This window comes from Triplophysa dalaica, chromosome 22 (assembly GCF_015846415.1).
Source record: "Triplophysa dalaica isolate WHDGS20190420 chromosome 22, ASM1584641v1, whole genome shotgun sequence".
Lineage (NCBI taxonomy): Eukaryota > Metazoa > Chordata > Actinopteri > Cypriniformes > Nemacheilidae > Triplophysa > Triplophysa dalaica.
The window spans coordinates 11,230,253-11,253,716 of NC_079563.1; the positions used below are offsets into that span (position 1 = coordinate 11,230,253).

The following is a 23,464-nucleotide window of genomic DNA, read 5'->3' on the forward strand; positions in this document are numbered from 1 at the left end:
GGTGAAATCCGTCCCCACTAGCTATTTAAAAAAAACATTGTTATTATGGGAAGCATGACGGCAGCTCGGAGAGAGATCAAATGAATATCTCAAGGACGCAGGCTCAGCATCTTACGTTATTTACATCCCTAGTTTCAGCAGAGTTGAAAATGTAATTCATGTCTAAAACAGACGATTATCGAAGGTATTACTGATGACCAATCATTGACGTATTACTGTGGATGACATCCATCAAAAAGTATTTAGTAGACCAAGTATCGTCGTTCTCATTCTTCTGCACTTGTACACAGTGACATGAACAGATTCTCTCTGTCACAGGACTAAACACAACACCACAGGGTTCTCAGACAGCTGGAGCTACTATTCGAGACAACATTTCCGTTTTGTGCCTCCAGATCACGTGAACAGAATACAGAAAGCAACGATCATCATTACTGTTCTTCAGTGAAGAGTTATTTTGCGCATTATGGACTTTTTATGAAATGCTAATCGATCAGTGTGCCAACAATGCACGTGCATTTTTTTTCTTGGATAAAAAGACTCTACTAGATATAAGTAGCCAACTACTTTGGTTGTTAACTCATTTTACATAGAGAAACACTTACATTGGTATAGAAAACTTTTTAAAACACCCACACATGTTGACCTGCGATTTAGACTAACATCACCCTCCAGTGGACATTTGAAAAATGGCGGCCTGCCATTCATCACAAATATCGAGTTTTAACATCACTACTTTATGCTAAAAATCTATCCAATATTAATACAAAATATATTTTTTTATCAATTCGGGTCAAACGATTTAAAACACCTTTAAGAAATAGCCCACAAACTATAAATAATATTAAACAGAAAAAATCCAGTTAAGATGTTTACTGAACATTTTCAAAATCAATCCTGTAATCTATTTAAAATAGATAAAATATCAAATGTATTTTTTTCTGAAATGGAAATATTCATCGTATTTATTTGGCTGTCAACTTTTTTTTAGGAATGTTATTCACTTTTATTTTGCATAAACTTTGGCAAGAAGGCGAGAATTCATGAATCACCAGACACACGTGACAAATATGTCTCGTTTTTTTTAATATAAAGCTTTTGCCTTCATATAAACAAAGACATACAGCTTTTACTTTTTACATAAATTACATTTTCAAATACACAGCAATACTCTGATTACATTGTGAGATTTTACACTATTATTATTGCCAATTTAAAAAATAAGGTCTGCTACTGAGAACGACTGCCAAAGGCCATTACATTGAGTGTTAATCTGCTTTCAGCCCAAAAAGAATTTCTGAATATTAGGTCTACACTAAAAGGTGGATAACAATAGTTGAGTTTTATTCCAACAACCTTTTTCTTGTCCTACTAAGCTTATGCTTATAGGCTCAGTTTCGCAGACAAGGCTTAAGTCTAGTCCTAGACTAATAATTATATAACTTGCCCAGAAATATCTTCAAATATATCAGTGCCATTGTTTTGTCTAAAGATGCAGACCAGTAATGTATTCTTCTAAGGCATTTTTATGAAAGCGACGTAAATGTCCTGGCTTAAGCTAAGCCGTGTCTGTGAAACCGGGCCATAGGGTATACTTTAATATAGTGCTACTGTATACTAAAAAAGAAGAGATCATACACAACAAGCATGTCAGTAAGATCTCTTCACATGGCTTAACCCGCATACTCTTATATATTATTTTTGATCACCAAATATAAGGGTCTGAAATGAATACGAACCGAACTCATACAGCATCCAAGTCTTCTGAGGTATTAGACAGCTGTCTGAATATTTCCTAATTCAAAATAAACATTTTTTTTATTTTAGAAGCCTACTGGTAAAATTATTGTACAGGTGAGATCCCATCTAGAATCTATTTAGTACCACAAAACATTTTCCTATAAAGGTCAAATCATCTTCGCTTAAACTGATGTACACACACAGATGTCACATCCAGCCAGTGATAATTACATTACAAATGTCTGAGATTTACATCATTGTAAAGTAAACATACCTACATACCATCTGCCTTTACACTTATACTTCAAAACAAGATTTGTGAGGCGAGAGAATGAAGTAAAGGGGGATCTTGTGCAAGATCGAGAAAGAGAGCTTTCTGTGTCTTTGTGTACATCTTGGTCTATGGAAAGACATGTCATCTTGTCTGTCAGCCCAGCTATAGGTCCATGTCCACGGGACACATCACATATCTAGGATCGAGTTTAGGCGTGAAGTCATGGAAGTTTCTGGAAGCTTGGGTCCCAAAAGTATCGAGAACTTTTCTGTTCATAAGAGCAAACCTAAAGAAAGAAATCAATATCTTGCTGAAAATCAAGAATACACACTTACACATACCTTTCATGTTTTGCCACTTATACACACCTGCCCTTTGTCAACCGCAGTAGAAACTTCCAGTATGATGGTCTCAGATTTTGCATTTCCATAACAGCCTGAAATGATTACATTACCAAACAAAGGTTATTTAATCCACAGGATAAATCCACAAATACTAAAGAGACACTTTGAGTGTATCAATGACACAGCAATAAAACAGAATATCAAGTCACATGGCATCTGCAAACCAGTGATAAAAATGACTTTTTTTTCCAATGAAAGAATTTGTTTTCATTTTTGATGAATGTAGTTCATTAACTATAGAGCTCAGGAAGTGTCTAAATACTTTGTTTATCTATTGTTTATTAACAGTGGTTCTCAACCTTTTCATGGTCGCGTCTCCCTTGTAAACCCATTTAAAAACCTGGGTTAAATATGTTAGAAATAGTTTATATCTATATATATAAATGATATATAAAGAAGCAGAAAATACCTGTATATGAAAGAATGATCTTAAGACATCAGATTATAAATGTAACAACCCTGCTGATAAAAACAAAAGAAACCCAAAAGAAGCCTTCACAGAAATGAATGATTCCATTAACGTACCATCAACTTTTTTGCATAAAACCATTACAAATTTGTAGTGTTTTGGGAATTATTCCGAAAGCATGAATCTACCAGATCATGAGAACAGTGCATGTTTCATTGATTTGAGCACAAGCGAGAGTTTATTCACAGTTTATAGTACAGACACGGTATGGTGTCATTTTCCTGTCGAAAATAGGGCTTTACATCTTTAATAACTGTCAACAGCTTTAAACAGACGTCTAAGTTCAGAAATATATGAGAAGGCACTTTATTTACACGGCATGCCACTCCCTTCACACGCACTCTGAAGTCGTCGGGGGAGAGAGAGACTTGCGCTTATTCTGAGATTACAGTCTGAAATACAGATTCGTTTGGTAGGACTAGGTGTTATAATCCCAATATTTCAACAGTTAAATTGCCCAATAAAATGTCCTACACGTTAAGCATGACAGAGGAGCAGTCAAGTACATGGATAGGGGAAAAGCAGGTACAAGGCTTTAATGTGTTCGTCAGATAGGCATCCTCTGTGTTTGGGGAAATTTAATGATAAACACGTAATATTAATAAACATACTTATTTGATCTACCTGTTTCTTAAGATGATGTAGAGGTAATTTCTGTTGCTTCCTAAGTGGATGTTTGACTAATTTGATATTAAGCTTTTGTGCGCAGCCTAAAATTCCACTGCGCAGGACCTAAAATTAGTCAGCGTGGCCACCCAAGCGTGCACCTTCATACGGAACATTGCCCTCTGTCAATTTGCAGGGAACGGTTACGCCCCACCTGCAGAACCTCTGCGCCCTACCTGGTTGAGAACCACTGTTCACTTAAATTACAAGATAACTTGTCATTGGCGGGGAAAGAGTTAAAATATTGGCAACTGGCAATGTTCTCATTTCGTAACATCATTACAGTTTGTAACAGAATCACAAGCAACACTTGGCTTGAAACAGATTTCATCTTTTGTACTTTGGTCTGAAGTGCCCTTGGACATCCAAACTGTGCATTTGGATACACAAAAAAATCATTTACATACCGCTTGGAAACAGATGGCGGTGGAGATGGCATAGATTATCGTGTCAGCTTCAGGGAAGTAGGGAAACTTGCCTGCCTCGATCCCTTTGAAATACAATGTCTGAAAACACATAATAAACAGATACAATCATATCTAAAGTTTCCCAGGCACCGTAATTTTACTGGTTGGGGTGGCCATTTTTGAGTAACTATCTTTTTTAATGTTTGTGGGTGTGATGCATCCTATCAATGGTGTATATATAATGCAACTTGTACTAAATGTTAATGATTACCTCCACAAGTTTGGAAAAGAGGTACATGGAGATAGAGGTGCTCTTGTAGAAGAACATCGAGGTGCCGGCGAGAAAACCTCAAAAGGGGAAAAAAAAGGAACTTAAATACCTTAAACGGCAAATTCCGCAAATACAAGTCCATAACACAATTTACCTGCGATGAGAGCGTGGAGCTCATCGTCCAGATTCCGCATCCATCTGAGTAAACAGCTTGTGCCCTGTCAATAAATGAAAGTGAAGCAGCTTTCAAACAGAAAGTTTAAAAAACAAAACCTCCTAAAAGTTCCAGAGAAGATTGTCATAATGCGGATAAGGTACCTTGTATATACTGACGAAAGACCCCAGGAAAGCTCCTAGCTGGAAGTTCTCTTTGTTGTATAGCAGCGAGAGCAGGCGAGAAGGTTTCGTGAAGACATGTCTGAACGTCGACGGAACCTTCAAACAGCATTGAATGAGATAACCCACGCTGAACATCCTGATGAAACCCTTTAAAAACACAAAGCAACGAAAGCTTAGAAGAGTCTCAAAGGCTGCTTTCCAGAAAACAGCAATAGCTAGGTAGTGAGCAAAGGGCACCGGCATCCCCTTTAACCCTGTTGAAACACGCTTACTCTTTCAAATCAGACTTGTTTCTCTTTCAAACACAAGCTCTCAGAACAAACAGATGAATGGTGTCAAGGACAGCAGGGTAGAAGGCCTCAAACTCTTACTTTAACACAGTAGGAGATGCAGTTGTCCTGATAGTGTTTGCAACATCTATGCCTCGGTCCATGTTTGCATCTAAAGGGGACGAAACACACGATGAATGCAAACACACACGTTACGTAGCAGGTCAACATGCACGTGTGACTAAGAATTTATTCTGCAACAAATATTGTATGTCACACTTACACAGAGTCTAACAGTTTGCGTGCGAGTGCTCTGATGCAGCTCCCCCTAGAGGCAGATGTGGGTTCTCGGCTCTCATCCAGCGGCGTTGTCGGTCTCTCTGAGCCTTGTGGGTATGTGTGCTCAGGCAGGCAAGAGTGTGTAGGAATCTCCTCCTTGCCAACTATAAATCTGCCGGATACATAATCTTCTTTAACAGAGCAACTACAAGCTTTAATACACTGAACAGGATGTCTGCGGTCGTGCTTTGGGATTAATAGTAAATCCTCATGAAATTAAAAATAGCGACAAGACACACGTATTGGAGTCAAGATGCTAGAATTGTAATAAAAATCACTTACTTTAAGGCAGAGAAAGCAAAGCCATTCAGACCATCCTTACATCTGAAGATAACAAGACTTAAAAATTTTACTACAGATACAAGCCTTTTCGTTTAATGTTTTAATATATTTAATAGCATATTTATGAAAAAAATTACTTGACCAATTTACCTGAAGAAAAACATGTAGAGAGATGCGGTCAGGCAGAAGAGAAGAATCTAAAAATAAAGAAGGGTCCATCAAGATCATCCAAATCTAGTGCTTTAAACCCCCTTAGCTGTTATAAATGGCACTTGTAACCAGTGTTGGGTGTTACTAGTTTCTAAGCAATTAGTTACTGTAATTTAATTACTTTTAAAGCGGGATTACATCTGAAGTAATTCAACTAAATACTGTGTGTATATGTCTGTGCAATGGTGGAATTGACATAAAAATTCAAAGTCTAACTTTAAAATGCATGCTTTAATGTATATTTCTCACATTTGGTCAGTTAATAATTACTTTATGTAGTTTTATTATTTATATGAATGAATAAAAAGAGCTGTTTTATGTCTATCCTTGAATCTCTTAACTTATCAAGGTTGATAGTATATAGAAAGCAATGAGTAATAAAAAGTAATAAAATACTTTTTGGAGAGAGTAATTTTTACATTAAATCTAATAACTTGCTCAACACTGCTTATAACCAACAGTTTTTATAAATCGGTTATTGAATATGTGTAGCAAGGTTTCGTAAATAAAGTGATATTAAGGCTATGTAATGCGGTCAGCAGTTATAAATTGGAGTATTTTAAAACGGCTTGAACTCAACCAAATCAGAATCAAGGACCAGAACTGACGATTTTATAAAGTGCCATTCTATCAATAGTGCCAACAGATTTATTTGGATCAGCATAATGCAATAAAGTTAAAAAAAACTGGAAAGAAAGTACCTCTCCATGCTTCATGGCCTTAACAAGACCTCGTGTGACAGCCATCCGAAAAATTGTCTCCGTTGCCTGGAAATGACAGAGCACTTACTATCAAAATCAGCCTTGCTTTGCTGGAAACAGACAGTTTTGACCTGAGTGTTCCAGAAAAAGCAGCATGAGTGACAGATAACAGATGTGTTGACTTCTGCCAGGAAATGGTCATAAAAAGTATGAAAGAACTGTCAAGATGACTTAACCGAAATTATAGAAAATGCTACATTTCCTTACCAGGTTTGCCATATAAATTGTTAGAAGTCCTCTCCTGTATAAATACAAAGTAGCACACTATTAAGAGCAGTAATAAACTAGTTATATACAGTAAAGTAAATGAGTCTGAGCTTTACGTTTTTGTGATGCTCCATTCACATTTACAGTTATGCATTATAACAGTGCACCTAATATTGAAAAAACAGGACTTACATTTTAATTATTCCTTGGGAATCTTATATTTCTGGTCATTGGTCCACATTACTTATTTTCACTTTGTAAATGTGGATACGCTTTGTTTTTTAAAGAAGGTAGAAGAAGTGATGGAAGAGGAAAACATCAGGGCTGACCTGCTTTTACGCTCTATTAGTATGGCGATGTATGAGGCAGGCAGTGCCGCCCCAAAACCAGCTGACCAGGAGTAAAAACGTCCCAAAAGCCTCCTGAATAGAAGAAGAAAGAGATAAGAAACAAAGAAAGGTGGTCATTTAAAATCAGAACACCTTTATGAATAAGATAAACAACCGCAGACCGGATCTAACAGTGATGCTTTCATTTGAACATAATGTTGTTGTCTGATAATTAAATTCAATGAAAAATTGAAGTGAACTATATTCTATTGCCTCAATCGGTCATGCGGGACACCAGTCATAAATCTAACTTTATCTGAGTCATTCATCTAAGAACAATTCTTTATAGATCACAATGTTCTTGTGTGCAGACTTTAAACGCTTGATAATGACAGGGATTCAAAGGTTGCTGCAATTCAGGTTTGAATGGCTATGCACGTGGCAAAAAAAAACACAGAACAAACATTTCTCTGAAACGCTTGTTTACCTAAGAATGCAGAAGAATGCGATGTATAGGCCTCCATTTGCAGTCAGGAAGGATGTGGACTGAAGGATCTCAGGAACCAGCCTTTTCTTATAATAATCCTTGTTTCTTCTTCTTAAAATGGCTGCGATCTGAAACACACAATTGAAACTTCGAAGTTAAAGATATTGACATTTATTCCCTCAGACAAACTCTTAACTTCACAGTACTGAAATGTTTGGACGATTTATTTTGTACTTATATGCTTTGCGAAACATGCACAATGACAAAACGTGCTACAGAAATAAAACTGATTTGAAAGCAAATGCTTCCCTGCTGTACTTTAATTCAATATAATTTGAAAAACAAGAAAATGACAGAACTGGCATCAATAAATGATTCAAATTGTATTTTTGAATTTGGTCAAAGTTTTTATGTGAATTACTCCGCTTTAGAGGGTAAAGATTACCTGGCAATTCTGTGATAATATATACATACACACAAACTCTGAGTTCACAAATACTACAGCTGTTGCTTTATATCAAGACTAGATAACAGATCACCCTCTCTGGTACAATAGGTCATTGCCATCAAAGCCTTGACAGACCATGATCCAATATTTAATTTTCGCAAGAATTATGCCATTATTAACTGCTAATAATGCAAGAACTGCAACAATTCAGACATTGCTCAACTAAAACTGTGCTTTAGAAACTAATGATAAAACCAAAGTTGACAATGATGTAACACTGCCTGTCTGATCTATGAACACTAACAGTCTGTTGTAAAGTATTTACATGATTTCATTTCTGATAAATACTATAATTAGACCAATCTAAAACACCCGAAATGCACTGATCATTTGTATGTTTGCTTTATTACATTTATCTATGCTATTGCAGATATTTTGATCACTTGATCCTATTGATTACTCACTGAATATCTGAAATGTTTGAGTTATAGGCTAATTTTTATTCTATCATACGCTTGTTTATTAAGATAACACAGGTAAAAACAAACAAACAAATAACTAGACACTATCTAACAGTTTTTGGTGGTGTTGCCAGTGAAAATTATGGCAGGGCCAGTAAAAATCGGATCACTTGTCCGACTGGGCCAGTAGAAAAATATCCTTATCGGTTAACCCTGCGTTAATGCAGATATATGAAACCGTATATTATCGCTTATAAAGTTCGGTATGAGTTGTTGCTAAACATTTATTTTTATTATGATTTGCCTGCAGAAGCTCAGGCTGGTCTTTGCAGTTTTGTCATGGTTTTAGCTAGTAACTGATTTGATCAGTGTAACAAACGGCATCTTTATCAAACCAAAGATCTGACGTTTATCTATGACTTCTGCTTTATCAAAATGCCCATCTGACTGACTAGCGAACGGTGTTTTAATAGGATACTTTCGATTTTATGAGAATGATTGTGCAAAACCAACCAGGCAGTCTATTAATCGGATTACATATGTTAATAATCAACGACCTTTCGTGACGTTTAACCTCATAATCTATACAAAACGTGTTTTAATGCTAGAAAAAAGAAGCGTGAAGGGAGACCTAACGTTACTTGACAGCTTTATAATTTTAATCCAGCAGGAGAGCATTGTATGGGTCTATCTACATGCACGATGTCACCATAAAACTAACAGGATTATAACATACATTAATGTAAATACACAACAAACACATTTGGCGTATTCGACTTCATGCGGCGCCTGCGCAGACGGAGCCTAATATGACATAACGGTACCGCGAGATCGAGTTGAAAACTGTGCTGTCGTTGGATCCACACTCGCGATACTTCATGTCATAAACCAATAGGTCTGCACAGAACCGCTACGGGCCCTTTGCGCCGTGTTGCAAGACTCTCATGTAGCTGTCTGGCTAACTCAGACCTTGCGCTAAACAACGAACATTTGAACGAGATTACGCTCACCAAGTACAGAGGTGCATATATCTTGAAGGAGACCTCCAGAGCTCCGGCTGTCACCTGCAGGGTGGAGGCGGTACATGAAGGACTCCATGTGTGTCCGATCTCATAGCAGCTGTGCGGTATAGACTTGCTGAGAGCGGCCATGTTTAACGTCGCCTGACCGCGGGAGCGCGCGTCCAGTGATCACGGTTTCAGGAGCAATGACGCGCGCTCCCGTTGAGGGCGCATAACGGGATTTTTGTTTCCCCTCTATAAAATGACCGTGGCCAGGACAGTAATATAATAAAATTTTTCAAATAATATAATTATATATAATATATCTGTTAGTAATACATTTAAAATAACAGTAGTATCAAAGTTTAATCTTTGATGAGTACATTAAGGTGACCAGTTGCATATATCCCCGTTTTACAGCACTTCCAAAACATGCGCTGCTTGCATCTTAAATATGCCTTTGGTTGATGTTAATAATATTTTATCAATTAATTAATAATTATTGTTATTAGTAGTTTGTCATTATTCCTATTGACCTACAGAGCAAACAGGTCTGTTGAGGATGCAGTTAACATGGGGCTGCATTTTGTCCTGAAACATCTCGATAGACCAGGGACCTATGTAAGGACCCTGTTTGTTGACTTCAGCTCAAGATCAGATCATCCCATCACTGCTCCACACAAAGTTAACCCAGCTATCTGTTCCTGACTCTATCTGTCAGTGGATCACCAGGTTTCTGACAGACAGGCAACAATTAGTGAGAATGCGGAAACTCACATCCAGCACTCGCACAATCAGCACTGGCGCCCCCCAGGGATGCGTTCTCTCCCCACTGCTCTTCTCCCTGTACACAAATGACTGCACTGCCCAGGACCCTTCTGTAAGACTTCTGAAGATCGCAGACCTCACCACACTCATTGGCCTCATCCAGGATAGTGATGAGTCTGCTTACAGACAGGAGGTTGACCAGCTGTCTGTCTGGTGCAGTCATAACAACTTAGAGCTGAACACGCTTAAAACAGTGGAGACGATTGTGGATTTCAGGAGAAACCCCCCTGCACTCCCCCCTCTCACCATCATGAACAGCACTGTGGCAGCAGTGGAGTCATTCAGGTTCTTGGGCACCACCATCTCTCAGGACCTGAAGTGGGACAATCACATTGGCTCTATTGCTAAAAAAGCCCAGCAGAGGTCGTACTTCTTACATCAGCTGAAGAAGTTCAACCTTCCACAAACTCTATTTAAACAGTTTTACTCAGCAGTCATAGAGTCTGTCCTCTGCACATCCATCACTGTCTGGTTTGGCTCAGCCACAAAGTCAGACATCAGAAGACTACAGTGGACGGTTCGGACTGCTGAGAAGATCATTGGTGCTCCACTGCCCACCTTCCAAGAATTGTATACATCCATATTGAGGAAAAGGGATCAGAAAATCACCCTGGACCTCTCACATACAAGCCATCATCTCTTCACAATGCTGCCGTCTGGTCGACACTACAGAGCACTGAGCACCAAAACAACCAGACACTAAAACAGCTTCTGCCCTCAGGCCATCTCTTGAACAGTTAAAGGTTTTTTACATGCACCTTTAAGAACTTGCGGCAATTTTTTACGTGCAATTAACTCATAATATATAAATAAAAATAAAGTGCAATTTTAAATATATCCTGAAGATAATACACTATCTATTTTTATACAACTTTTTCTGTAAATTATATTTCACCTTGCTGTATAACACATACGTTTTAATACAGTAGTCTATTCTTATTTTTTACTTGTACATATTTACATACACACACAACTTTACTCTCTATAGCTTTACTCTTATGTTTATTATATTGTATTTCTTAATTTTTTATACCCATAGGCCCTTTTTTAAATCATCTGTGCAACTGTTTTGTATTGTATGATGGTCTCTGTGTGTTGTTGCTGATTCTCTGTACTGGATGCTCCCGTCACCAAAACAAATTCCTTGTATGTGCAAACATACTTGGCAATAAAGCTCTTTCTGATTCTGACCGCATCTGTTGAGCACTCGGATTAACAATTCAGTAACTTAATGTTTTATACACAGTTTGACAAATTCAGCAATCTTGCTGTGTACACTACTCGTTTCGGGCCAATTTTTTAATTTTGGATAAATTATTTTATAATACATAAAATATTTTATTTGGATTAATTTGTCTACATTTGATCAAATTTACTAATTTTTATTTGTGTTGGTCAATTATAACACTAGTAAAACTGAACTTCTGACCTTGATAGGTGGTGTTGAGGAGCTCCTCTCCTAACATATGTACATATCTCCCGCCAAACTTTTAATAAAGCTTGAGAGCCCTGAAGTACTTTCTGGTAATGTAATTATCCAAACACCATTCTTATTACATTAATAATGACTGCTTAAAAGAAAAGAGTCAGCTGACAGCTCAAGTGCCTTTTATTGGGACCGGAAAAAAACAGCTCAAAGCCAACATGAACATCATTAACACGATTGGCTTCTTCTAAAAAAATACAAAAGAATGGGGCTTGATATTAAATACACAACACTTGAAAAGCTAAGACAGCAAGGAACAGATGGAAGAACACACATGTTAGTGACATCATTCATCTTCATCCCAGTCCTTCTTTCCTTGTGGAGCTTTGGGTCCTCCAGCTGGCTTGGCCATGATGATCTGTGGGTAGATATGTGGATAGACATATTCAGACACGTAAAGCATAAGACAGTTAAAACTGTTATTTGGTGCAATGTTAGCAGTGCTCGGAGACAAAAAAAAGTGATTTTAGTGCATGCTGCATGCAAGTAAACCGTGCCAAAATCTCCAAACAGTGAGCAGTGTTAATGCTTTAGTTACGATAAAACTGTCAAAATCCAACAAAAGCTCTTTTAAAGAATTGAAATGCAAACAGACTATCTCATCTTAGAAATAAAACCACCATCTAAACAAATTGTCAATATTACTAGTTAACTTTCCACAGTGTTCATGCAACACTCTCCATCACTCCAGTGGTTAAGCACTCCAAACCGTGGCATTTTTATGGGCACCTTTGCTATGTTTTTATTTATCAATGATGCGTATCAAATTTGTCTGGCTCCTCTGCATAATCATCCTTGTCCCAGTGTCCTTGCTGTTTGGGGGTTTTGGGTCCCCCTGCTGGCTTTGCCATTATGATCTGGCATACACATATCACATCATAATCCAGAAAACATCTTGATCCAGTGCCTTAATTTGATGTAATAAGGACAACTGCAGAAATATAAACAAATAAATGTTCAATAAATGGCTAACCTGATCCACACGGAGGACTGTAATGGCAGCGTTTGTGGCCAATTTGATGGCCCAGCTTTTGACCAGATAAGGATCGAAGATACCAGCCTCCACCATGTCCTTCACAGCAGGTCCCTCTCCCTTAACAGAGTTCAATGTTCATCAATTATTTGACATCCCATGTCAACCGTTTACCGAAAAATTTTACTTTAGAGGCCTCACCTCAATGTCAAAGCCTGCGTTCTTGTTACCCTCGTGGTGAGCAGCGTACAGTTTGGAGATCAGCTCGTTTCCCTTCACACCAGAATTCTCTGCCAAAGCACGGGGAAGCACTTCAAACGCCTCTGCATACTTCTTGATGGCGTACTGCTCCAAGCCTGGGCGTGACTACAGAAGAAAACAGATTATCAAACGGGGTGCAAGTTTAGCAGAGCGACAAAATATAATAAAGTTGGTTTCTTTCTTACCTCTCCATAGGAGGTTATGTGTTTAGCCAGTTCGATTTCTGTGGCACCTGCACCTGGCAAAAGACGCTTGTCCTGAGAAGAAAATAATTTGGTTAACATTATATTCTAACATTTTATTAATCGTGTAAAGGTGGTTTTGGAACGAGGGAGGAGTTTCAAATAAGCTTAGACTCACCCTCACAAGGACTTTAAAGGTGTTGACTCCATCGTCAATGGCACGCTCAATATCATCCATCAGATTGTCTGTGGAGCCACGAATCACCAAAGTAGCGATGGCACCATCCTCTTTATCTAAAAATGAGAAAGTCTGTGTAAGCTGTTTGGATCCAAAAGGATTACATATTTGTTAAGACATATTTAACAACCTCATTTTCTAAAAAAGTCTCACCATGTTTAAAGACCACAACTTGAGTGTCTCCAACCTCTGACAGGTAAACACTATCACAGCGGCCCATCTCCTCTGGGGTCGGGGAAGTCTGATTATTCAGAATTAAAACAACATTGAGACTGACGTCAAGTGATTCTACCCAAGGACTATAGTCTGAAATGGTGACAAAAAGCCAAACTTACTAGTCTGGGCAATGCAGTGGCTCCTACAGTTTTGCATAGTCGTCTAAGGTCCCATTTTGAATTTAGCCTTAGTAAAAAAAATATATACAGAGCATGTATAAACATCAGATATTTACCCGGTTTCACAGACAATTACCAGTACCACACTTCAATGAAAGTTTGAGCTGTCTTAACTGAAAATAAATTTGGCTGACATATCAAAAAATATGTCGTTACAATTGTTGTCTCAAGATGCACAGCAGTAATGTTTTCATCAATGGCATTTAATAAAAGCTAATTAAATATGATAATTTTACAACGGCATAGTCTGGGCTTAATCTAAGCCTCGAAAACCTGACCATCATGTTCTGTTTTCAAACAGTAAAAAACAAAAAACAGTAACCAATTGTTTATGGAGAGGGAGTGCAAACAGGAAGTGATGTCACTCACCGGACTACCATAAGCTTGTACTTGTTGGCGTAATGAATGGCCATGTCAGCAACTTTGCCCCCAGTAACAACCACGGTGGCCCCAGAATCAGCGATAGACTTGACCTGGGCCTCCATCTGGTCCTCCTCTCCTTTACTGAAATTCATCAGCTCCTCTGCATTCTTAATAAGTACTGTACCCTGTGACACATTGGATAGAAACAATATTTAAGGAAACCAAATAGATATATTGCAAATAAAAACAATGCATTTTATTGTTACAGTGTGCAACCTATGGGCCATATTTGTCAATTACAAAAGATCTGCTAGTAATTTAAGCAAATATTAAGGCCAACACAATACAAATAGTATGAATTGTTTACATAGTTTTTAAATAAGCATTTTATACCTTTGTTTCAGTCGCCATGCAGTCAAACGGACAGGAGAACACAGCAATCTTTGCATCTTTGACTGATGTGACGTCTCCCTCCAACTCCTTCTTAAATACCATCCCATGAAGCATTGTAGAAGAGTTCAGACCACAACCCTACATAGAAAAATAACATTTCTGGACGGGCACCAGACAACTACACACATATTCAGGGAATTTTCAACGTTTTATACTTACCAAAATCTTGCACACTCTGACATTATCAACGTTGAAACTGCCGGACTCAGGGAAGATGGAGACTACAAAATAAATACAATTCATCCTGTTAAAAAGGCCAGTAACACACAAAAGGCCTAAGAATATCATCACTTAATTACATGAATCCAAAAAAACAAACCAAAGAAAGCCACGTTAATATCTATAGCCTTTGACTAAACACATTTTGATTGTGAGAAAACGCAAAAATTTAAAATTCAGATTTTACCGCAAGCTTGTGCAATAAGGTCGGCCAGGAAATCCTCATTGCCGTACTGTTTGCTCATGACAGCTGAGAGGATCATCGCCTTAGCCTCGTCCAGATCGTGCAGGTTTTTAACCGAGGAGCAGACGCAATCAGGCAGAATCTCAAGAGTTTTCTTACATGCCATCTCATATCCCTCAATAACCTGCATAATCAATCAACAATCATCAAATTATACATTCATAACACAGGAAACAGAAAATAAGATAAATAAGATAATGCAGCACTTCTCAGGTATACTTATAACGACGCTATTAATTAATCATGCATACATTTAATACAAACATCCATCTCCTACGTAGACCTGCTGTTTACTGACCTCTGACACAGACAGGCCCATCCTCAGCAGTTCTTCTGCAAGCTCCAAGAGAGCACCAGCAAACACCAGCACAAAGTTTGTCCCATCACCAACCTCCTGCTCTTGCATGTGTGATGCCATCACAATCATTCTAGCTGCTGGGTGCTGAACCTGTACAACAACAGAAACACACTATTGGTGGAAACGCTCTTTGGAAATTATGCAAGCCTACTCATGTCATCATGAGACGACAATACTGGATTTTATAATGATTATGATCACCTCCAGCTCCCTGAGAATGGTGGCAGCGTCGTTTGTGACGAAGAGTTTCTCCAGATGGTTGATGACCATTTTGTTCATACCTGTGAAAAATTATCAATTTTAACATCAACCGTCGTCACCAAAAATATTTAGTTTACAACGGGAGAAAGTGTACGATTTACCATTGGGCCCATATGCAGTTCTTGTGGTCTGTGCTAGTTCTTTGCAAGCCTGGATATTTCTGTAAACTGCCTCTTCAAGACCAGAATAGTGCTGAATGAAAAACGGATAATGGGATGTTATTAGGACAGTCACATAGACATGTAAATATCACATCAGCAAAACTAAAGCATTTTTGTTTCGTGAGCAATTAATCTTTCTTCAGATAAAAGAAAGAATTCTGTGCAAATATTATGAAATATACACGCTCAAATCATATACACAATCAAATATCAACATAGCAGAGATTCAGATTGGGGAACTGCCCATCCCTGTGGGACAGCTTGCATCTTTCATTTTTGTCGATTTATCATCTGCGTCAAAGTTTTTTTTTTCAAGATTTTTGCTGCGATTTTACACAAATAAAATGGACAAGTTTTCAATGCAGTGGGACGTTATATGAACGATGTCTGCCTGTCAGTAACAGTGCTGTGCCGGTAGGCGCACATGTCTTCAGCTAACATGCTAACTTCATTCACACATCCCTTCCTGACGAAAATCACTTAACGTTGCCGTCAAAAGCCAGGTCAGGCTAGTTATAAATACGCAATAATAATTGCGAACTGTAAGAATTCTTATGTCTCTGTTAACTACAAACTCATAACGGGTTTAACATGCAACTAACGTTACATGGACCAGAAGGCCCGTGTTCTAGAAGGCTCTATAAGAACTTACTGGGTGTTCCGTGAAATAACACAGCAGAATCAAAACATTTATTCAACAGCCGTACCTTCGCACCATCCTTTAACATCTGAGCAAAGCCCGGTGCTTTGGGGACGTGAAGAGCCATTTTGAGCAGATATTGTGGATATTAATTTGAGGCTGCGATGACACTGCAGCGCTCAGAAAGCATGCAGCAGCTAAGAAAGAACAGGCGTGACTGTGTGGAGAGAACAGATACACGGATTGGATGAGACAGGAGAAAAGAGTCGAGCGCCGAGTGAGTCGATCGACCCCCACCCCATGAGATGTTCATGTTGTGCATTTGTGTTTGGGATTGTGTTTTAAAAACATTTGAAAACAGAATTATGTACATATATGTGACATTTTAATTGTATAAATGAGTGACTGGAAAAAATATGCGTGTTTTGGAGTTGTGCGTTTTTATCGTGTACCGAGCAATTTAATTGAAATGGAATTGAAAAAATATGACGGGAAAAATCATATTTAAACATCATAACATGCTATTACGCGGGTTGTGTAAAATCATAATTTAATCATAAAATATAATTTATTATGATATGTTTTATATTTATGTATGTATGTAAAAAAATACTTTATAATAAAATCTAATACAATTGGTAAACCATTTTATTCTTGTTCAAATCTACATGTTTGTTCTGTAAGATACTTTATTTAAATTAATTCATGTGTGACTTCCGAGTTCTGAGCAATTTCTTGTCTGAATGACGCCAAAGCAATATTTCATTCTAAAAACATAAACCCTTTCCGGTGCTCAAGGACAGGGACATAAACCAATGAGGACAAAATTATTATCAATGGAAAACCTTTGCATTGTTCAAGTTAATGTCTGGGTCACTCAAAGCTGATTGGAGAGATGCACATTGTTCTCATGCAAAGTCATGTCATCTGGGCCATTTAATTGGCGTCCGGCTGGCACACACAGAAACAGTGTTCCTCTAGAGTTGAAGGGCTGTGATTTCTTCTTTAGCTTTGTTTCGTAAATCTGCTTTTGGCTTCTCGGTGTACACTACGAGGATTAATATTGAGCCTTTTTTACAGTATAAACGCGGTGTAGAAGATCTACATGAGTGTCAATGGGGCGCCTTTCGAGCGCGTGATTTGACAGTTTTCTATAACTACGTTTCGATTGGCAGGTAAAGTTTTTCTCTCATATAAACGTATGCAACTATGATGTTATTTATTTATTTTTTAATCTCGACATTGCACGTGTTACAATTGTCTCATTATCTTTTGGAACATGATACAATGTATCATTAATGTTTAGACTCGTGTCTTGTGGGCAGTTTACATTTTAGGAATTAGTCATATATCAAAAAAAACATTGTGAGTGCTTTTAATTTTTTCTTGTTTTTAAAAGTATTGCTGTGTTGCATGTTTATTTAGGCTGCTCGAAATAATGTTATAAACAACACTGAGATTATTCCAGACACTGCAGCCCCTGTATAAGTGTGGGCACTTGATGAAACCAATCAAATTTGAAATCCTGGTAAATGTATATTTTATCCGTGTAAGAAATAAGATTTACCCTAAATTCTTTTCAATCTGTGTTTTTTCCTCCTAAGGAATAAATGATCACCTCAACAAGACGAGTCTCTGCAGATAATCCTGAAGTACAAATCTCATTCAGCCTCAAAGAAACCCCAGGTAACATGTCTACTCTGACAGAAGCGATGATCTAGATTTTCAGTTTACACAGAGACTGTGATTGAGAGACTAAAATAGATTAGGAAGATGCATGACTTCTACTAAAATGGCAACCAACAAAAGCCACCCAAAGCCTCTCATGGGGGATCAATTCAACTTCTGCCATCCTTTCAGAGAAGCAGGTGCCCCTCTATTTTCGTTCATCTCTGGCATCTTAAAAACAAGATATCTACCTAGCCACAAAGTCAACAGCGCTGTCAAAGTGTTTTACAGCTATTCATGCAAATGCTTTGATGGCAGCTGCTGCCGGGACATTGCAGCATCAGGTTTCCTTTTTAATACCTCATTGCTGCATGATTCACTCATTTGCTTTTAGAACACGGGCCTAAATTTGAAAGCATTTCATACTTCACGCTTTGTTGCTGCTTTGTCCTCTTTTCTTTTGTGTGTTTTCTGAGACTTCAATTCAGTATATCAATATACATTTTTTTTGTCCATACTGCTGCAGCCCCATGTGTAATAAACAGCCACTCGTGTGCCAAAAAATAGTAATTTCCACAATTTCCACAATTGTGCTAATGCAAATATCACGCTCAACAATGCAAAATATGTGGTTACTATGGTTTACTTCAAATACAATAGTTAATTATTATACCACTGATGTTATTCAAATACCATATATTTATTGAACAAACCTTGTGGCCCCATCTTCTGACGTGACCAGTCACTGGCTATCATTCAATCAGCCAAAATAGCATGAAACTGTCACGTTCATCCCCACCGGCCACATGCTGCGGGCATTACGTGAGATTCCTAATTTAAGTAATGGGCCTATCAGGTTTAAGACGAGATCCATGTGCAAATTTTGTGTATATACATATTTATATCGCTTAATTGGCCTTCTGGCTGAAGCGTGACTGTAAACAGTCCTGTTTTAGCTGATTGCATCAGAGGATTCCCAGCATGAGTGGAGTGAGCCCCACTTGGACATAGCTGGCATGGCGGGAACCATTGCAGACAAGCTGTCTGTCAGGGCGCTCATTAAAGTCAAGCCATTATGAAGAATCTGGACGATAGTTACTTTCAATCTGTCCATTTAGGATTATGGAGTCCATGGCCTAACAGGTGGTGTTTGAATTAGGCTGTTTGTCCTGATCTGGGACCAGTTTTTTAGGTCTCTCGTGTGATGCCCATGGTTTGTTTATGCCTGAGAGGCTGGACCTAAATCGGTATACATATCTAACATTATAACAGACAGTAGATATGGTGTCATTGTGTTGCAATTTGATATGTTGTATGGTTGGGTTGATTAGATGGATGTAGATGTCATCATGAAGAACTCCAACTTTAGTATTCACATACCAGACATGTTGACCTGGCTTTGTTTTCCTCTCAGAGTTGAAAGATGCAGAAGATCCCCTTCCATCTTTCCCTGACCTTGAGCAACGTCTGCAGGTAAAGGTTATTAATAATCTCTTAAAGCAATACTTTAGTCCTCCTGGAGTACACTTAGCAAGTATGCTGGGTGACTGATGTTCATTATGATTTTAGTTTGGTTGATTTAAGTCGATAAGCTTGTGGCACAACATCCAGCAAGGTTAAAATTATTGTTAAGTTTGATTTATGGCCTTGACAGTGACCAAAGCTTCCGTGCATATTGAAGCCATTGTCCTACTCTGATCTGTCCCAAACTTTTCCTTTACAGATTCAAAGCTATATACTGTACGCAGATACCAGTTGTTGTCCATGAATTATAAAAGCACACTGTAAGCATATACGAAAATGACTTGTATGATTGAACAAATTATTATGTGCTGAAACAGTTTTCCTTTATTATGTTCTATTGTTTATTGTTATTATATCTCGCTCTATTTTGATTCAGTTCCATTTTATTTATCACTTTACCCAATGTAGACTGATTCAAAGCAACTTCACAACATATTTTAGTTTTAAGTTCTCAAATCAAATATATTTCTATAGCACAATCAAAGCAGCTTTACGGGAAATGCATATTAGTAGAGACCGTAGAACCATAAGGAAAAAAAACTGTAGAAAATAATATAATAGAAAAAAATATTGCACTATTGCAAATTAAATGTACATACTGTACCAAGATAAATCCACTGTGCTAATGTTAGAAAGGAACACCAGAAATAACTAAAGTTTTGCATGCACGTGTAATGTTGAAAATTATACATTTAAGCAATCTCTGACAAATAGTCTACATTGAGAAAACACTATTCTGTTTTATACTGTTTTTTTTTGTTGTCCTTAGTTTGTTACACACAGGAATATTGAAATTAAGCCATCACATTGGGAAAATATGTCATGTTCTTGCTGAAATTAATATTCAGTTGTAATGCAGCAGTAAGACCACAAGAATGCAGTAGTCAGACTGAAGCTCAGTTAAATTTCATTTAACATTGAGGTGGTTTCTAGGGAAGTTTGTGTCATCAATCGAGAGACACTCAGACTGTGTAGTTTTGGGGTAAAGGCGTCAAAGAGATGACATAAGGTGGCAAGTTATAGTAATGTTCCTTTGTGATGTCAGAAAGTTTCTAAGATTCTTGCTCTAACCAGGGTAAGGTTTAAACTGTGGGTAGCACAGTGGGATGAGGTGGGTCACGGAAAGTCACTTGACTATTGGGATGAATGACACAAAACTCTTAAAAATATGTTGGTTTTGAGGTTATACCTGTCTAAGCATATATTTGATTGTTTGTTAAATAATTGATCATTGTATCGATATGATACAAATATTAGTATAGTTATTAGGCTCAACACCCACACTTGGGGGATTTGAGGGGGAAAACGGGGAGAAGCAGAAGCGCTTTTTTTGTAGATGATATTCTGTTGTACTGTGATGTGAGTCACTACGAAAGCAGAAGTTCACAAAAGGAATTAAATACGTCAAGTGTCTCACCAACTTTTTCCCCACATTGTGTTTTTTAAAACCGTCTGATGTGGCTTAACAATAATATTGAGTGTATTTTTTATGTGTTCTTTAGTCCGAATATAATAAAGTAAATTGCCTTTATTGTAACAATTATGTGTACATAGTTATTGATAATAGCAACATTGGTTTGTTGTGAATGATTAAATTAAGGTTAAATTGCACACAACTAGTTTTATTAATATGTGAATTATAATGTGATGATCTGTTCTCCTCACTCTTAACAGCCAGTCCTGCCATGTCAGTCACTTAAGGAGTCTGTAGATGTATATAAAGACCACTGCAAGATGGCCAATGAGTTTAACCAGGTCAAACATGAGATCGCCTGGGTGGAAGATAGAAAGTAAGCTTTAAAAATAACCACTCTTAACAAACTAACCCCATTTATATTTTTATGATGTCATTTAAAATACTGCTATTTATAATAGGCAATGTTCCCATTCATTTTTTTATATTTTTTATGCTAAGTAAATATAATAAATATTAAATATAATATGAATAGGGCCTATATGACTGCATTAGTTTGATTGTTTGTTGTATTTTCTTTACAAGTTATGTTGTATAAAGATGACAGGACCGTACATACTGTTTTGTGGTGTGCATTTTCTTAAAAGCATTGCAAAACCACAATTAATACAAAAAACGAAAGTCTGTTTAAAGTGACATTTAAAAGTTCTCCCTTTCATGAACTTTGGAAATTTGACAATTTTTTAAGGAATTATTTGTTTTGTGTCGTTTCATCGAAGGAAGATATTCAGAAAGATGCAGGTGTGCTTACAGAATAACTTTTAACCTTGAAATTTTGAAGAAGTGCTCAATTAAATGTTTATTTATGTAGGGAAACACAAGGACTGTCTTGATATCTAAAAGGCCCTGTAAATTTCCAGCGCTTTTCAAAATTTTCCCATATTGGAAAACGGATGTCAGAATTTAGAAGTGTCAGGTAAAGCATCTGCCTCTTTAGGAACATACTGTAAAACACATATGAGTTTTTTGTGACCATGTACAAACACATTTGCTGGAGATCAGGCTGAATATAGTCGGTTCTTGACATTCTAGTCTCACAAAAGTGAAATGTTAACAATGGCAAATACATGTTTTCCTGATATTATCGTTCTCCAATTATAAACGATGTTCCAAATGTAAAACCTTCCTCAGATGGCTGACATGGTTTAAAGGCCATGTGTAGGCTAGAGCAGATCAATCGTTGATACTGTGCCATTTTGGATCAAAGCCCACCACTTTGTTAATTTGATCTTGAGTTAGTACGAAAAACTATAATAAAATAATGTCAACACAAGTACCACATTAAAGAGCAAACAGAATGTCGTTGGCAGTTTCGTTTCCTAAAAATGAGTTAAATTACCCAATGTAAACCTGTTGTCACCTGACAGAGACCCAAGACACATGTCATGTGTTATTTTGGAAAACGTCCATGTAAAGATTATGAAGCGTGTAAGTTGATCTGCCATGTTTAAACTTTTTTCTGTGTGTGTTGTGCGCAGGAAAGAACTCATCGCAGAGTTGTTAGAAGATGAAAAGGTGTCGATGGAGTTTGCACGACTGGAGGAGGAATACAGGATACTTACGGAAGAGAATCGGAATCTGATCACGGCTCACAGCGAGCGCGCCAAACAGCTCGAGACTCTTCGAGTCCTCAGTTAGAAGAGGCAGGGCTCCTCGTGACCTCAATAGGTCACTTACAAACATTTAAGTGTTCTTTCCATGTTTATATAATAATGTACTGATGGGGAAAACTGATCCCGAATCAGCGTCTGGAGACACTTAATTCATGTATGTAATACATGCTGGTCACTAAAACGGGTCCTTTACGAGACCGATGATTTTGACGTTGTGGCCCAGGCTTGTGTTATATTTTAATTGGTTGACCTGAAGGGTCACATTATTCATGTCTGGCACAGTTTTCAGAATACTGTATACTACGTTTACCTCTGTTTGTGTTAAAAAGGCGTGTGTTGTTGACAAATGTGCTTCACTGCCTATTGTACAAAAATCGTGTCAGTGTTTCATCATTCAAAATGCTGTGCTGTGAAAGAGCAAATGTTGCTCTTAAAACGTTTACTGTTGCATAAATAGGATACCGTTTCTGTTAAACTCGTCAAGTTCAAGCAAGGTGACAACAGACGTATGACTGCATACCATTGTTTAGTCACTGGGTAATAGGGAACTTGGGTTTTGAAATGTGATCTGCGCCTTTTTGGATTGTGAAACTCTTTAAAAATATCAATGGCTGACACCTCCCACATAACATTTATTTAGTTCCTATTATATTTCCTCAAATGGGTTTTACATCACGAAAGCTGACTTTTTAAATGAGAAATTTTGCCAGTAAATGTTTAGTTAATATATTCGCCATTACAAGGATTGTGATTAAATAC

At 37.5% G+C, this 23,464-nt stretch overlaps 3 protein-coding genes across 4 annotated transcripts; 1 reads left to right on the top strand and 2 right to left on the bottom strand.

The window, feature by feature from the left end:
• Positions 1 to 1,069: 1,069 nt before the first annotated feature.
• tmem135 (transmembrane protein 135) lies at positions 1,070 to 9,532 on the bottom strand. Its single transcript, XM_056737437.1, has 15 exons — positions 9,374 to 9,532; positions 7,455 to 7,582; positions 6,968 to 7,060; positions 6,639 to 6,672; positions 6,372 to 6,437; positions 5,611 to 5,657; positions 5,461 to 5,502; positions 5,123 to 5,290; positions 4,942 to 5,011; positions 4,550 to 4,717; positions 4,386 to 4,449; positions 4,232 to 4,308; positions 3,961 to 4,059; positions 2,383 to 2,450; positions 1,070 to 2,300 (listed from the first exon to the last, which is right to left on the bottom strand). Exons 1-15 carry the CDS (start codon positions 9,512 to 9,514, stop codon positions 2,177 to 2,179), a joined length of 1,389 nt encoding a protein of 462 aa, XP_056593415.1. The 5' UTR covers positions 9,515 to 9,532; the 3' UTR covers positions 1,070 to 2,176.
• A 2,251-nt stretch (positions 9,533 to 11,783) lies between these two features.
• On the bottom strand, positions 11,784 to 16,652 carry cct8 (chaperonin containing TCP1, subunit 8 (theta)). 2 transcript variants are annotated; one of them, XM_056736465.1, is made up of 15 exons: positions 16,494 to 16,652; positions 15,727 to 15,817; positions 15,566 to 15,645; positions 15,305 to 15,454; positions 14,950 to 15,130; positions 14,703 to 14,764; positions 14,484 to 14,621; positions 14,097 to 14,275; positions 13,668 to 13,734; positions 13,486 to 13,573; positions 13,273 to 13,388; positions 13,098 to 13,169; positions 12,853 to 13,017; positions 12,652 to 12,771; positions 11,784 to 12,036 (listed from the first exon to the last, which is right to left on the bottom strand). In XM_056736465.1, exons 1-15 carry the CDS (start codon positions 16,551 to 16,553, stop codon positions 11,965 to 11,967), a joined length of 1,641 nt encoding a protein of 546 aa, XP_056592443.1. In that variant the 5' UTR covers positions 16,554 to 16,652; the 3' UTR covers positions 11,784 to 11,964. The 2 variants fall into 2 exon arrangements, with proteins under 2 accessions (XP_056592443.1, XP_056592442.1); XM_056736464.1 differs by lacking the exon at positions 11,784 to 12,036 and adding an exon at positions 12,053 to 12,535.
• A 735-nt stretch (positions 16,653 to 17,387) lies between these two features.
• Positions 17,388 to 23,193, top strand: map3k7cl (map3k7 C-terminal like). Its single transcript, XM_056737227.1, has 5 exons — positions 17,388 to 17,601; positions 18,031 to 18,112; positions 19,509 to 19,567; positions 21,293 to 21,408; positions 22,571 to 23,193. Exons 2-5 carry the CDS (start codon positions 18,037 to 18,039, stop codon positions 22,728 to 22,730), a joined length of 411 nt encoding a protein of 136 aa, XP_056593205.1. The 5' UTR covers positions 17,388 to 17,601; positions 18,031 to 18,036; the 3' UTR covers positions 22,731 to 23,193.
• Positions 23,194 to 23,464: the final 271 nt, after the last annotated feature.

Coding starts and splice junctions, on each gene's coding strand:
- tmem135 (XM_056737437.1), bottom strand. CDS start 9,514: ATGGCCGCTCTCAGCAAGTCTATACCGCACAGCTGCTATGAGATCGGA. Junction 6,438..6,638: donor CAATTTATATGGCAAACCTG/GTAAGGAAATGT, acceptor TGTCATTTCCAG/GCAACGGAGACAATTTTTCG. Junction 5,503..5,610: donor CTCTACATGTTTTTCTTCAG/GTAAATTGGTCA, acceptor TGTTATCTTCAG/ATGTAAGGATGGTCTGAATG.
- cct8 (XM_056736464.1), bottom strand. CDS start 16,553: ATGGCTCTTCACGTCCCCAAAGCACCGGGCTTTGCTCAGATGTTAAAG. Junction 15,646..15,726: donor AACTGCATATGGGCCCAATG/GTAAATCGTACA, acceptor AATTTTTCACAG/GTATGAACAAAATGGTCATC. Junction 14,622..14,702: donor TCAGAGTGTGCAAGATTTTG/GTAAGTATAAAA, acceptor TTTTCTATGTAG/GGTTGTGGTCTGAACTCTTC.
- map3k7cl (XM_056737227.1), top strand. CDS start 18,037: ATGATCACCTCAACAAGACGAGTCTCTGCAGATAATCCTGAAGTACAA. Junction 19,568..21,292: donor ACCTTGAGCAACGTCTGCAG/GTAAAGGTTATT, acceptor CACTCTTAACAG/CCAGTCCTGCCATGTCAGTC. Junction 21,409..22,570: donor GCCTGGGTGGAAGATAGAAA/GTAAGCTTTAAA, acceptor TGTTGTGCGCAG/GAAAGAACTCATCGCAGAGT.